Source organism: Melozone crissalis, unplaced genomic scaffold (genome assembly GCF_028551555.1).
Source record: "Melozone crissalis strain CALT ecotype California unplaced genomic scaffold, PUWL_Pcris_2 ptg000004l_1, whole genome shotgun sequence".
Lineage (NCBI taxonomy): Eukaryota > Metazoa > Chordata > Aves > Passeriformes > Passerellidae > Melozone > Melozone crissalis.
The window spans coordinates 1,858,173-1,870,527 of record NW_026535782.1 but is presented as its reverse complement, the minus strand read 5'-3'; the positions used below and the strand labels follow the sequence as shown (position 1 = coordinate 1,870,527).

The 12,355-nt window shown below is 37.2% G+C and overlaps 1 protein-coding gene across 5 annotated transcripts in view; it reads right to left on the bottom strand.

Moving 5' to 3' along the window:
• PCLO (piccolo presynaptic cytomatrix protein) overlaps positions 1 to 12,355 on the bottom strand; it is a 319,301-nt gene that overhangs the window by 155,117 nt on the left and 151,829 nt on the right. For all 5 annotated transcript variants that reach the window (XM_054272240.1, XM_054272259.1, XM_054272249.1 and 2 more), the window contains exon 6: positions 10,283 to 12,291. In XM_054272240.1, the coding sequence (XP_054128215.1) occupies positions 10,283 to 12,291 (2,009 nt within the window). The remainder of the gene's footprint in view (positions 1 to 10,282; positions 12,292 to 12,355) is intronic.

The following is a 12,355-nucleotide window of genomic DNA, read 5'->3' as shown; positions in this document are numbered from 1 at the left end:
AGGTGAGATAATCAAAGCTGTATTTTGATAGGAGCTTTATATTGGATGAGAGACAGAGTCTGAGAAAGACCAGCTGGGAAACAGAAGTAGGGTTTAGCAAGGAGATAAGGGGGAAGATATGGACAGATGGAGAATGTGAACAGAAATTGAACTAAGACCCGAATTCATGATGTACAAAATGCATGAAGTTCTGAAGGAGAGCCAAAAGGCAGGCTTCCTCTGCAGTCTCACACCAAGGGAGAAATTTCAGGCTCTGCATCACAATTTCACAGAGATGTCTAAGCCATATCTTGTGACAGACTTACCCCTGTATTTGGAGTTTCTAAAGAGTTGACTTAGGCAGCATAGCCCTAACCAACCTGGCTACTGTTAATCCCTCTCTCATATCTTCATTTTAAATGCAGGGGCTGCAAGCACTTACCATGCCATTATGGATTCCACGGCCTGAGCTGAACATTGCAGCAGGTAAATCACTTTTTTAACCAGAGTTCAAATACTTCTTGATAGCAAAATTGAAAGTTATTTTGAGAAATTGAACTGAGAAGATAAGCACAAATTAAAAACTTGCTCTCTCCAAGTGAGCTTTGAGAACTGTTGTCAGGATAGCTTCTGAAATTCTGAATTGGCATCAGCAGAGTCAACCTTGTCCTGGAAATATGAAGTTTGTCTGCTCTATGATGCCCATTTATCAGCAGTCTTTCATCTTAAAAGCATGCTGAAGAGACCAGAAAATGGTGAAAAGACATTATATAATGTTTCAGTGAACTAAATGAAAGTAATTTTAAATTAATATGTTTAAAATATTTTTCTTTAATTAAGCTTTAGGACATAGAAAACAATTTATAAACCTATCTTTAACTGAATCATAATTTTTTCTGCGCAGAATTGATGAAAGGTAACTAGCACATAATTAAGAAATTCACTATTTTGACAGAAAAAACAGGAAATAAGAACACAGAAGAATCACAAGACAGGTTTTTTAAGTGACCATGGGACCAAAAGCAGTCTCAATCATCTAGAACCTTACTATATTCATTTGAGAAATGAGTGGGATTATTCTTATTCTAAAGTAAAACCATAAAATAAGTGGATTAACTACTGTTCCCTTGGAGCACTTCTGCCTGCAGATTATAACAGGAATATACAGTGACCAGATCAGGTGGGATTTTTTACCACCAATATCTAATGTTAAACATGTTATTTCCAACCCTTCATTCCTTAGGCTATGTTGTGTCAGCCAAGGAAAACAAGAGACTTCCAGGCTTCAGAAGAGAAAAAAAAATAGGGAGTAAATGCAACTTCAGCTAAGGGATGGAAGGAACAAAACAGTGGACATTTAGGCTATTTGATTATGCCTGTTCCATCTTTTAAATTAATACTGAATTAATTTAAAATATTAAATTCATATTAATTCACCCATATTATGGAAAGGGCCATATATACAGGAGTGGTTTGTTTACTCAGCCCTCTGTGGCAAATGCTGCATTGATACAAATTAACAGCAAAGATGTGCATGATATGTCAGAAGAGCCATAAATACTAAAGAAAGTTGTATTTAATTTTAGAATTTAATTTTTAAGCATAATTTTATTACTCATAGTGCTCAAGATATTCTTGTCTTGGAAAGGAAATCAGTCATGTAAGCTATCTAACCCTTTATGGTATTCCCAATATTCAGATGTAACACAGTTCACTAAAATATATCTGTTCTAAGGCATCTGTGCTATTGCAGTTATAAAGTTCATATCTATTAAATATCCCAGGCCACAGATTGAGATAATCCATCCTGTGTCTCTCCTGGATGTAAAGAGTGATTAATATTTCTCCTATTTAAAATAACATTTAACACAGTGAAAGACTCTTATCTTGTCCAGCTTTGGTCTTCTTTCTAGATCTACACAGCCAGATCCTTCAGACAGCTAACAAACATTGTCTAAATCTTTTTTCTTTCTGTTATGCTCAACTTTCAAACATCTCATCCTCTAACTCTTCAGTGGTGCTCAGCTAAACTGCATTTAGCATTGAAGCTGAAGTCTCACCAGCCACTGCAGCACATCTCCTGCACAGGCACCACTTGTCAGCATTTCCCAAAACCACCACTACCTTTCCTGCAAGCACTTGATATTTTTAATTCACATTACATCTGAACATTTACTGGTACACTGGACCATTTTCACTTCTGCTATTGCCTAATCAGCAATATTCCTGTTTTGCTTTCTTTTCTTTTCTTTTCTTCTTTACCTGTAGTGTCTGTATCGTTATTGAAAGTTTGGAACATTGCTCTGAATTGCAATTCTGCTTTCCAAAGTAATTGTATTTCCTACATCGGTCTAAAAATGCTATGAGTCATTTCTTCATACTTTAAATTGCAAATTGAATTATTAAAGAGTAAAGCCTAGGACAAGTCCTTGTTTGATACAATTGAAACTGCTTTCAAGTTTGACAGTGACCATATTGACCTAAGATGTTCACTTCCAGCTGGCAGATAGAAAGAAAACTTCCATTTAAAAATCATTGAAAAAGAATTAGCTTTGCAGTAATGTTGTGTTGGAGTAAGAATGTAAAGAAGTGCATCAGAAGGGACTATTTTTCTTAATATTTAATAATGAAATTTGATCTTGCAGCATAATATGCATCACATGTCTATCTTAAAAAATTATTTTTAATATGAAATCACTGTCTCAGAAAAGCAATGCATAGTTAGAAGGATTTTGAGCCTCAGAACAAAAGTAAAGTTAGAACTAAGAAAGGCAAGCCTTATCAATTTAAAAACTAAGAAAAAAGCAAACAAACAGTTAGTTGATATTAGCACACATTGCATTTTTAAACACAGGTAGCACAAGAGGATATGGTCTAGTCAGGATTTCTACAGATAAGAAGCAAACCTTCAGAGATCTGGTATGAATTTATGAATCTAATAATGCTGTGAAGAGTATTACAAACGCAAACACATCTAGCTCAAAGATTACTAGGCTACCTTCCTGTCATCCTTTTGTAATTTTTATGTTTTGGGGTAATTTATGGGGTATATCTAGTACAGCAATTATTTTTCATATTTTTCCTAAGGGAATAATAGAGAGTTTTGAAATTTTAGTATCTCATATGCTAAAAATAAGTTAGGAATTACTATAAATAAACTAGCCTTCTTCAGGAGAAACTCAGTAGTAAGCTCTGTCCTAAATGTAACTCAAACAGGATCAAATCCCAGCAGGGAAAACCAGTCAAAACCCATGACTGGCTCCTTTTGGACAAAAATGCAGTACAGCAGATAATTTACATCAGCTAATTTGATCTGTTGTTCAGCTTCTACTGCACCAAACAACTTGCTAATAAAGCACAGATAGCACTTTCCTTCTAACAAAGATTTTATAGACATTGTTCTTCTGCTCCTTTTGGAGAATGTACATTTATTTTATCAGTATAGTTTTCAGAGCTTCAAAGATGCTCATTAAACTGCAGATAGAATAAAATGCAGGAAGCCAGAATTATCAAGAGGGCATGTGAAAGAAATCCTCTTTTTTATTTCAGTCAGACAATTCCACTGGTAGAACTTCTACCCTCCTATTCATGCTAACTACAGTAATCTGTGGCTTGAGAGGAGATGAAGGTCTGAAGGAGGCCAAAATTTGCTCATGGGTACGCCACTCTGTATTTCTTCTGAGCCTGCTTGGTTCCACTGTATAAATTCATATCCAGTATTTATTACTTTAAAACAAGGAACATGTTATTTACCTATTTCCACACCAAATATTCCAAGTATTCTTAAAATGGATAACCACGGTAACCAAGTGAACCAGAAATTAACATAAAGATACTATTGTACCTCTGTTTTTCTTTGTATTACTGTAAGATAAAAGACTGAGGGATGGAATTGTGGCCAGGGATGGTTTCCTTAACATCTATATAAGAGCCAGCTTGAGAGGAAGATGGGTAAGCTGAAAGCAGGTGAGAAAAGTCCAAGTGATATAAAACCAAGGCTCTTTGTCAACTTTGCCATAAATCTCATGCTTTATAAAAGGGTGTTAAGGAAAAAGAGTGAACACTATAATGATTTTCTATTATGCATGAACGTCCCTTGGTTGAATAGAGAAGGTGTGAAACCAACGAATACAAAAGTATCAGGCAGAAAAGACTGACCCAGTTAAATGTGCTTTAGAAAATAATGTTAATATGACATATTGCCTAAATGTGGGATATTCTGTCTTTTTGGAAGACCTGACAGATGGAAAAAAGATGCTTCACTTCAGTCACATAAATGTTATTCCAAAGGATATATATAGGAAGTACTTCACAGAAACAGTAGCTTGAAATGTAATAGGACTCTAAATTGTAAATAATTCAGACTAATTATAATAATTGTAAATAATAATTGTAAATAATTCAGACAAACTGGTGGAAAAAATAATTTTAAATCTTGCTAAAACCACAGGGTTAAAGGAAAAGATAGATAGATCCTATTTTATTATTTACACAGGGATAAGATTGTTGAGAATTGTTTCTAAGTGTGACAGAGACTGTCTTTGTAACTCAGTTCCCAGTGAATTTGTTTGAAGCACACAAAGCAAGCATGTGACAATATTAAAGCACAAAAGAAAATTGGTGGGGAACATCTACAACTTTTCTGGATTGCTGGCCTGAATTCAGGCTCAGGACAAGATTTCCCATCCATAAGCAATGGATCAGCATTCAGGCCTAAGTGTAGGCCCTGTAAGACCTCAGTTGCTAATGTACTAACACACTTCCAGGCATTCCTGAATGTGCAGTCCGCAAACTGCATGGAAGCCATATGAATTATGCAAATCAGACTTCTCTCAGATCATTCTTTAGGGCTGGTTTATGCACACTCAAAAGGAAGGACCAATTGCCACCGATGTCTGGAGAATTTTCATTAAACCACAACCCAGCAATGTCACTTAGAAGCAAAGCTAAAAAATTAAAATTTATAATAAAAATTTAAAAATTTAGTTTCTACCAAAGATGGTTCCTCACTCAACACCCATCTGTACTGAAACACAAATAGCAGCTGCTTCTGCTAAAGGTGATTCTTCCTTTATATGGAATTATAGATTTTGCAGAAACCAAAATGTTATTCCCTTTTTCTGGGCTGAATCATAGAACTAAAATGGAAAATTAAAGTCATTGAATTAAGGCTTTTGCAGTACAATGATGTGACCACCTATGTCACCACTGATTTGGGTCAGACCAAAAATCACTTCTGAATATTTTACAGTAACTAAAAGAAATATAACAAAGTTCCAACCCTTGTTAGCTGGAATTAAGCTCAGATAACAGGAAACCAAGGGAAACACCTATGTCTTCTGCTTCAGCAGTAGAAGAATTATGATACCTGACATTCTGGCATGACATTAAGAAATGAACCTAATCCCTGCTTCTGAGGAACCTAAGCAAACAGAAATATCCACCTTCAAACAGGGTAATTACCCCTGCCTTTTTCTCTCTATTCATTATCCATGGAGAACACTCCTTGCTGAACTACAAGTCTGGTGATCAGCTTAGCCCTGAATAAACAAGTAAAAATCAGATGGTGGATATGATGGATGGAAGGTCTTAATTCTACTGGGAACAGCCACCTTGTTTTCCCTTTCAGTGCTCAGATGTACAGCATGTCTGACACTGCAAAGGTCACTTGTGAGTGCCCCATCTCTCTGGAAATATTTAAGGCCATGTGGGATGTGGATTGGAGCATCCTGGTGCAGTGAAAGGTGTCCCTGGTGGCAAGGAAAGTTGGAACTAGATGAATTTTGGAATCCATTCCAACACACACCATTCTGTGATTCTGTGAAATCATTAAGTTTTAATATTCTAGTTTTAAAGCTGAAAACTTCAGAATACCACAGAAGATGATACACATTAATGTGTTAATAAGCCATCTAAAATAAATTCCACTCCTAAACTCAGTATAATTGTGCTCTTAATATAGCAATAGAAGAAATCTTGCATTTCTTATGTAAAGACACATTTTGAGGGGGTTTTGCTGGAAATAATTACTTTTTTTTTTACTACATTATGAAGACTTGAATTTTTTTTTGCCTTACAAGTATGGTAAATCACACCAGATGAAAATGTCAAGAAAAGTCTCTCTTAATAAACATATTTATAGGATTTACTCTAAGTGTTAAAGCTTAAATGTACAGTTTCTACCCTAAAGCTGACAGGCTGTTGACAGATGTGTCTTTGCATTAGTCTCACAAATACAAACACTTCTGCTGAGTCTGTGCATTGCTTACCTGGGGATGCTTTATGTGTGTGACAGGTCATGTGCAAGACTTCTGCAATTTGCCTCATTTTAGCTGAACAGACATTTTGCATCCAAAGGCAAAAGGAAAACAACTCCCATCTTTAATTACACATATGCAATCTGTACAAGTGCCAAAGATGACTGTGACTGGCATGTGACTTGATTCTGTGGCACACTGGTGTATAGCTGTTTCTTTATTATGTTAGACAGGTACTCACAATTTTTTTATTGCTGCTGAATGGATGAATTGCAATATTCACTTCCAGACTCTGTGAAAACCATTCCTATGGCTATTCACTCTATTGAACCCTACCATGCTGGACAGTCTAATAAAATCAGTGCTGGGGAGTTCCCTGCCACAGGGGGTGCAAGAGACACAAAGCTCACAAAATAGCAAAATTTGGTATCTTTGCAAAATGTCAATTCGAATGGTTATCTTTCTCAGCTGTTTCTGCTGCTGACAATTTAAACTTCCTAATTTTTTCTTGACTCAGCTATGCTTGATTGCTAATATATATCACTAATAGGCAGCATATAAAAACTACAAAAGGGAACATAGTGGCAAGCAATACTTTCTATTTGGATGAATAGGAAGGCACCATCTATATACTTTCTAGTGTTCACATAGAGACAATGGCTATGACAGACAAGCAAGTGGAATTGTAACATAACCGCACAGCTTGTTGTCTGAAAATTAAATGTCCCACCACTAAAATTTAATGTTACCTGGAATTTTTATTATGTGATTAGCTAGCAGGTTACTTTTCAGCATTTCACTTACACTAGATTAGATAAAATGTTGTAATGATTTCCTCTACAAGCTGCCTTAAAGAAGAAAATCATATTTAAAGTAACAGTTCTAAGACATATTTAATCATCTTAGTCAGAGGCTCCATAACCATCCTTCCCTGAAATGTTGTAAAAAAACATTTTCTGTTGGAAGAAGGGCATGACTGATGAAAGGGCACTGTCTGAGAAACAAGTTATCATTTCACTGTAAATCTTCAAAAGAGATCAGTTTTATTCTTACTCTTTTAGTCCCACCAATTGTGTAAGGATCAACTTTTTTTGCTCAATTGTCATGAAAAAAGTGCCTGTGAATCATATACATGAATACCCTTTTCACCTGCAATGTTTATGAATGCAGACAAAGACATAACCCTGATTCATGAACTATTAAAAAAGTGATAGGATATTCATCCATGCAAAAAATATTGATATACACATTCAATTTCCTTAAGATAGTGAAAGATCAATCTTTCATTTCCATTTTATTCTTTTATGTTCAGCTCTAATAAATTCTCCATTTCAGAGTGAGCTGTTTTGGAAGTTTTTCTATACTGAACTTCACTCTTTTGAATGACATAACTGTCCCCTTCTACCTTTCCATTTTTTAACTAGGAAATTAGAAACTCTGTGTCAGGAGGCACAAAAGCATGCACAGAGAATTAACAAGGACCTTAGCTGTTGTGGGCACTGTACATACAAAGAATTAATAGAAAATAGTCCCAGTACCAAAAATATTTCAAAGTTAAGGCAGCATCTTACTTCCACACTTAAAAGGATGGTCCAAAAGTGATCCTATATTTAAACTTAAGTATAGCAACACCATGTGGCCCTAACAACAAAGATGTATAGTTGAAAAAATGTCAACAAGGTTAACACTTTGCCAAAAATGACACTGTGTGTATGCTTTCACAGAACTTTTGAATGTGATAAAATGTACAAAAACAAATCACTGTCCAGTCTTTCCTGTGCTTCAAGATGATACTGCCCTAAACCCATGGTATAACAAATGGACATGCTGTAGGGAATACTGCAAGTCTTGTGAAAACTAGATAATTTAGATCTTGTACTGTAGAACTGTCCTTCATAACATAACTTGAATGAATAATTGAGAACTGAAACTGATATAGAAACTGCTAAAGCAATTTATGCCCCTGTTTCCAGATGCTGATGAGGTCAGTCAATTATATTCTTCAAGGATCACTGTAAATTTTTTCTTTCTTGTTGGTCATGTGCCTTTTTTCCTCCTTGAAACTTCATGTACCTGACCTCAGCATAAGCTAACTGAACCTCAGACACATTATGAACAAAACTCCATCAGAGAATAACAAGCTTAATGTTTAACATAGCATTAAAACTGAAGCCAACCATGGGAAGTTTACAGAGCCATGTCAGCCATGGAAGTCATGGAATCAACCATGAGAAGTTTACTTCATTGAAGTTTACAGAGCAGCTTCCTCCCCCTCTAATACATGGCCAAATTAGTGCAGTCCACTTTATATTAATGGAAGTGATTTTAATTTCCTTGTGCTTGTCTGCTTGCACCCTACCTTCCATAAAAATGCCCCACTCCTTTATTTAGGCTGCAACTACTTTGAGACATGGGCTATTTGCTGCCTGATAGCTGCACACTAGTGAAAACCTTATAGCTCATTGCTGTTTGGGCTCAAGGCAAAAGCATAGAGAACATGTTGGTACAAAAAGAAACAATGGTGCACAAGCTCTTTGTTTTCATGTCTCATTAAAGAATAATGTATGTGTTCAAACTCCACTGTAAAGACCTTTAAACATTGAGTTGTTTATAGAATTCATCATCCATCACAGAAGGATACAATTTATATCAAATATATATGTCTATCTGTAAAATAAGTGAACTTCTCAGAAATAGTTTTACTATACCTTTACAATTATAATATTTTACAGTATTATACCTACTCTCCATTATTAAGTAGGACCCAACATTTTCCTACAATCCATGAGCAATGTTCTTCAAGATGCTGTTCCAACTCCTCTACATGAAACTTTAGTGCTCATGCTAATTTCCCCCACTGTGCTTATAATTCATTAGTGAATGATGATTATACAGAGTGCCACTGCCATAACTATGGCTTTCCCTTCAAACTTCCAAATACTGTTTCCCAAGCAGTAATAGCATGGGAAGCATTTAAAACCAAACAAATATGTGAAGCTGAAGGAACTACTTACAGTGGGAGCCTTGGAGGGTATTACCAGATATGTTGCATTTGAAAGCCACCACAAATTATCAGAGAGAAAAAAATCTCTTTATCCTATCCAGCCTGTACTAACCACTGGTATTCACAGATAACTGAACATGATAGACAAATGTTGCTGAATGGCAACTCTTCCAGAGTTCTGAAAATACACTGATGCATCAACTGACAGAAGGGAATGGTCTCAGATAAAAGGACAGCCAAGAACATATTATATTATAAAGATACTTTTTTTTTTTGCCAAGACTTATTTGTCTTATTCATAAATATCAATCTGATTCCCAAATATGAAATCTTATTTCTCAAGGAAAAGAAATACTGCAGAAATGAAAATTTTGATCCTACTGAAGTCAGTCTCCTCTGACCCCTATAAGAAACAGCCCTCATTACTTGCATAACTTCCTGATAATCTTCCTTATCCAAAGCAAACAAATTAAAAATGGATTTTTGATATGAGACCTCTTGGTCTGGGAAAGATAAAAGATGTACACACTGGGACAGAAGATTATCCACAGAATCACACATGGCTAAGAAACCTCATGAGGGTCAAAAAGGACAACTAACTAAGGCAATTATAAACCTGGAGTTATCTGCCTCTCAGAAGGCACATGCAGTAATTTCAAGGTAAATGCACTATAGGCTGTGCCACAAGAGCTGGATGTTGTATGATTAGAAAGGAAATGCTTTCAATTTTCTGAAGCATTGCCAGTAACCCTTACACTGGCAATGAATTGCCATATAAAGCACAAAATGCCATCCAAATTCTGAAAATGAACTTCTTGTATTACTTCCTGATTATTAGTAATATGGGCTTCTCTGTTTCCTGGCAAAGCAGTGAATGAACTAACCATTGCTTTAGACAGCAGATATTCCTCTGGACTTTTCAGCTAGGTGTGCAAAAAGACTACATACACATGTATTGGAAATGAGTGTGTCTGTCCTCATGCTGCACTGATAGCTGTAGAATTGTATATTATAAAAAAAAAAGAAAGCAAATACTTCTTACCATAAAACCCTCAGTGTACTGAAACTGAGCTCTGGAACTGTCTTCTGCTGTGGGACTCAGGGGCTTAGGATCAGACATAGAGCGTTGCATCATCTTTGCTGTCTTTGGGCTTGATGGAGGAACCTTGGCCATGTCAGCATGCAGCATCTTCTGAGGGCTGATGTCATCAGTCATGGGCTTTTCATAAGGTACAAATGCTGACTCTATAACTTTGCTTGGTGAAACGGGTGAAATGGGTGAATAGAGAACTTTGGGAGATTTGGGAGGGGAAGGGACTACCTGTAATGTGGAGTCTGGGCGAAGGTGGGAGGTGTAACCTATCTCTAATGGTGTTGGACGTTTTTTATCTTTCTGAGGAGATGAAGCTGACAGATATTGGGGACTCTGAGTGTCTGATGCTGTCTCTGTTTGACATCCCAGACTTTCTCCTTTGTATGTCTTTTCTGGAGCTGAAATATGCTTTATGATTTCAACCTTAGCATCCCATCGGGCCCTGATGGAGGGTGTTCTTATTGTTCCTACAGGTTCTGTTTGCACAGAAATCTCTGCCACTGTCTGAACTGCAATACTAGATACCTTGGAGAACGGTTTGGCTTTGTCTGCCTCAGTGGTGCTCTCACTGAACTTCCCTACACGAGGCTTCCTTCTGGATCTGCTGGAAAGATCCCATTCATCTTGATCTTCATCATCGGTCTGAACACTTGTATCAACACTCTTCTTGGATCTCCGTCTCCTGTTGGTATAACCTCTTTCTGCTCCATCTTCATCATCAGTTTGCACTCCACTGTCCACTATTTTTTTGAAACACCGGGGCTCTTCCAGGGTCTCCTCAAACTCCTCATAGGGACCACGTAATTTTGGCATAGAACTTCTCTTTTTCAATTGCTTCTCCTCTCTAACATCAATATCCTTAAGAGACATTTCTGAAACTGAGCTTAGGATACCAGGCCTGGGTATGTATTGGGTAATGCCATCAGACTGAACTGTATACCATGCTTGACTTTGTGGAATTTCAATACCCAGCACTCCTGAAGCTGTAGTGGTTGTGTCATCAGTAGGCCAAAATTGGCCATTTTCTGTGCTTGCATACTGTCCTTCCAAAAGTGTTTGATCTGTGGTAGTTTGTGGTGACCCAGTTCCTGAAGGGTCATAGCCATACTGATATATTTGACGAAGTTTTTGCTCCTCTAACTGCTGGTGGAGCTGTTGTTGGAGTTGTTGGAATTGTTCAAGCTGCAGCTGCTGCTGGGCTAATGTCTCTTGTCTCATCATAAACTGAGCTTGTCGTTCCTCCTCCTGCTGAAATAAGAGATGATGTTTCATGGATTGCAACTCCTCAAGCTTTTTTTGCACCATAAACTTTTCTTGTTCCCTAAATCTTTGAATTTCCTGGCGTTCCCATTCCAGCTCTTCTGCAAAGCGCTGCTGCTTAATTTTCTCAAGCTCAAGAAGTTCCCGCTCCAAATCAAGTTGCTGCTGTTTGCCTTCTTCAGGGGCAATGAGAAGGGCAACCTCATCGTCAACTACATCTGTGTAAACTTCAGATGCTGTAGTTAAAGCAGGTATCAAGCTGGTTGGCTCGGTGGTAATAGTTTCTATAGAATGAGGTGGCAACCCTGTCTCCACGCCAATGGCAGTAATTGCTTTATCTTTTTCAGCTGCCACAGTTGTCAAGAAACTATATGATCTTGGGAGTGGTTGAGTCTGTTGCAAAGTTGGTAAAGAGGGCACTGAGTCAATTGTTTGGAGAGTAGGTAGATCTCTGACACTTGTACTGAAAATAGAACCGGGTTGTGTGGTGATGGCAAATGTGGATGGGATTGGAGTTGCTACTGAAGAATAAACAACACCATTGGATGATCTTAAAACACTTCCAACGCCAAACTGGGGACCCACAGTGGACACCATTCTTGCTTGGGAATACTGTGGTGTACTGAGCCCGAGGCCAGAAATCTGCCGAGTCTCTGGATATGGACCTGTAGTCTTGCTTGAGTAATCCATAACCTCACCTGAAATTACAGGGCAAAGTTACAGTCCAGTCCCACAAAAGAATGCTGCTTTGCGGATTCTGAA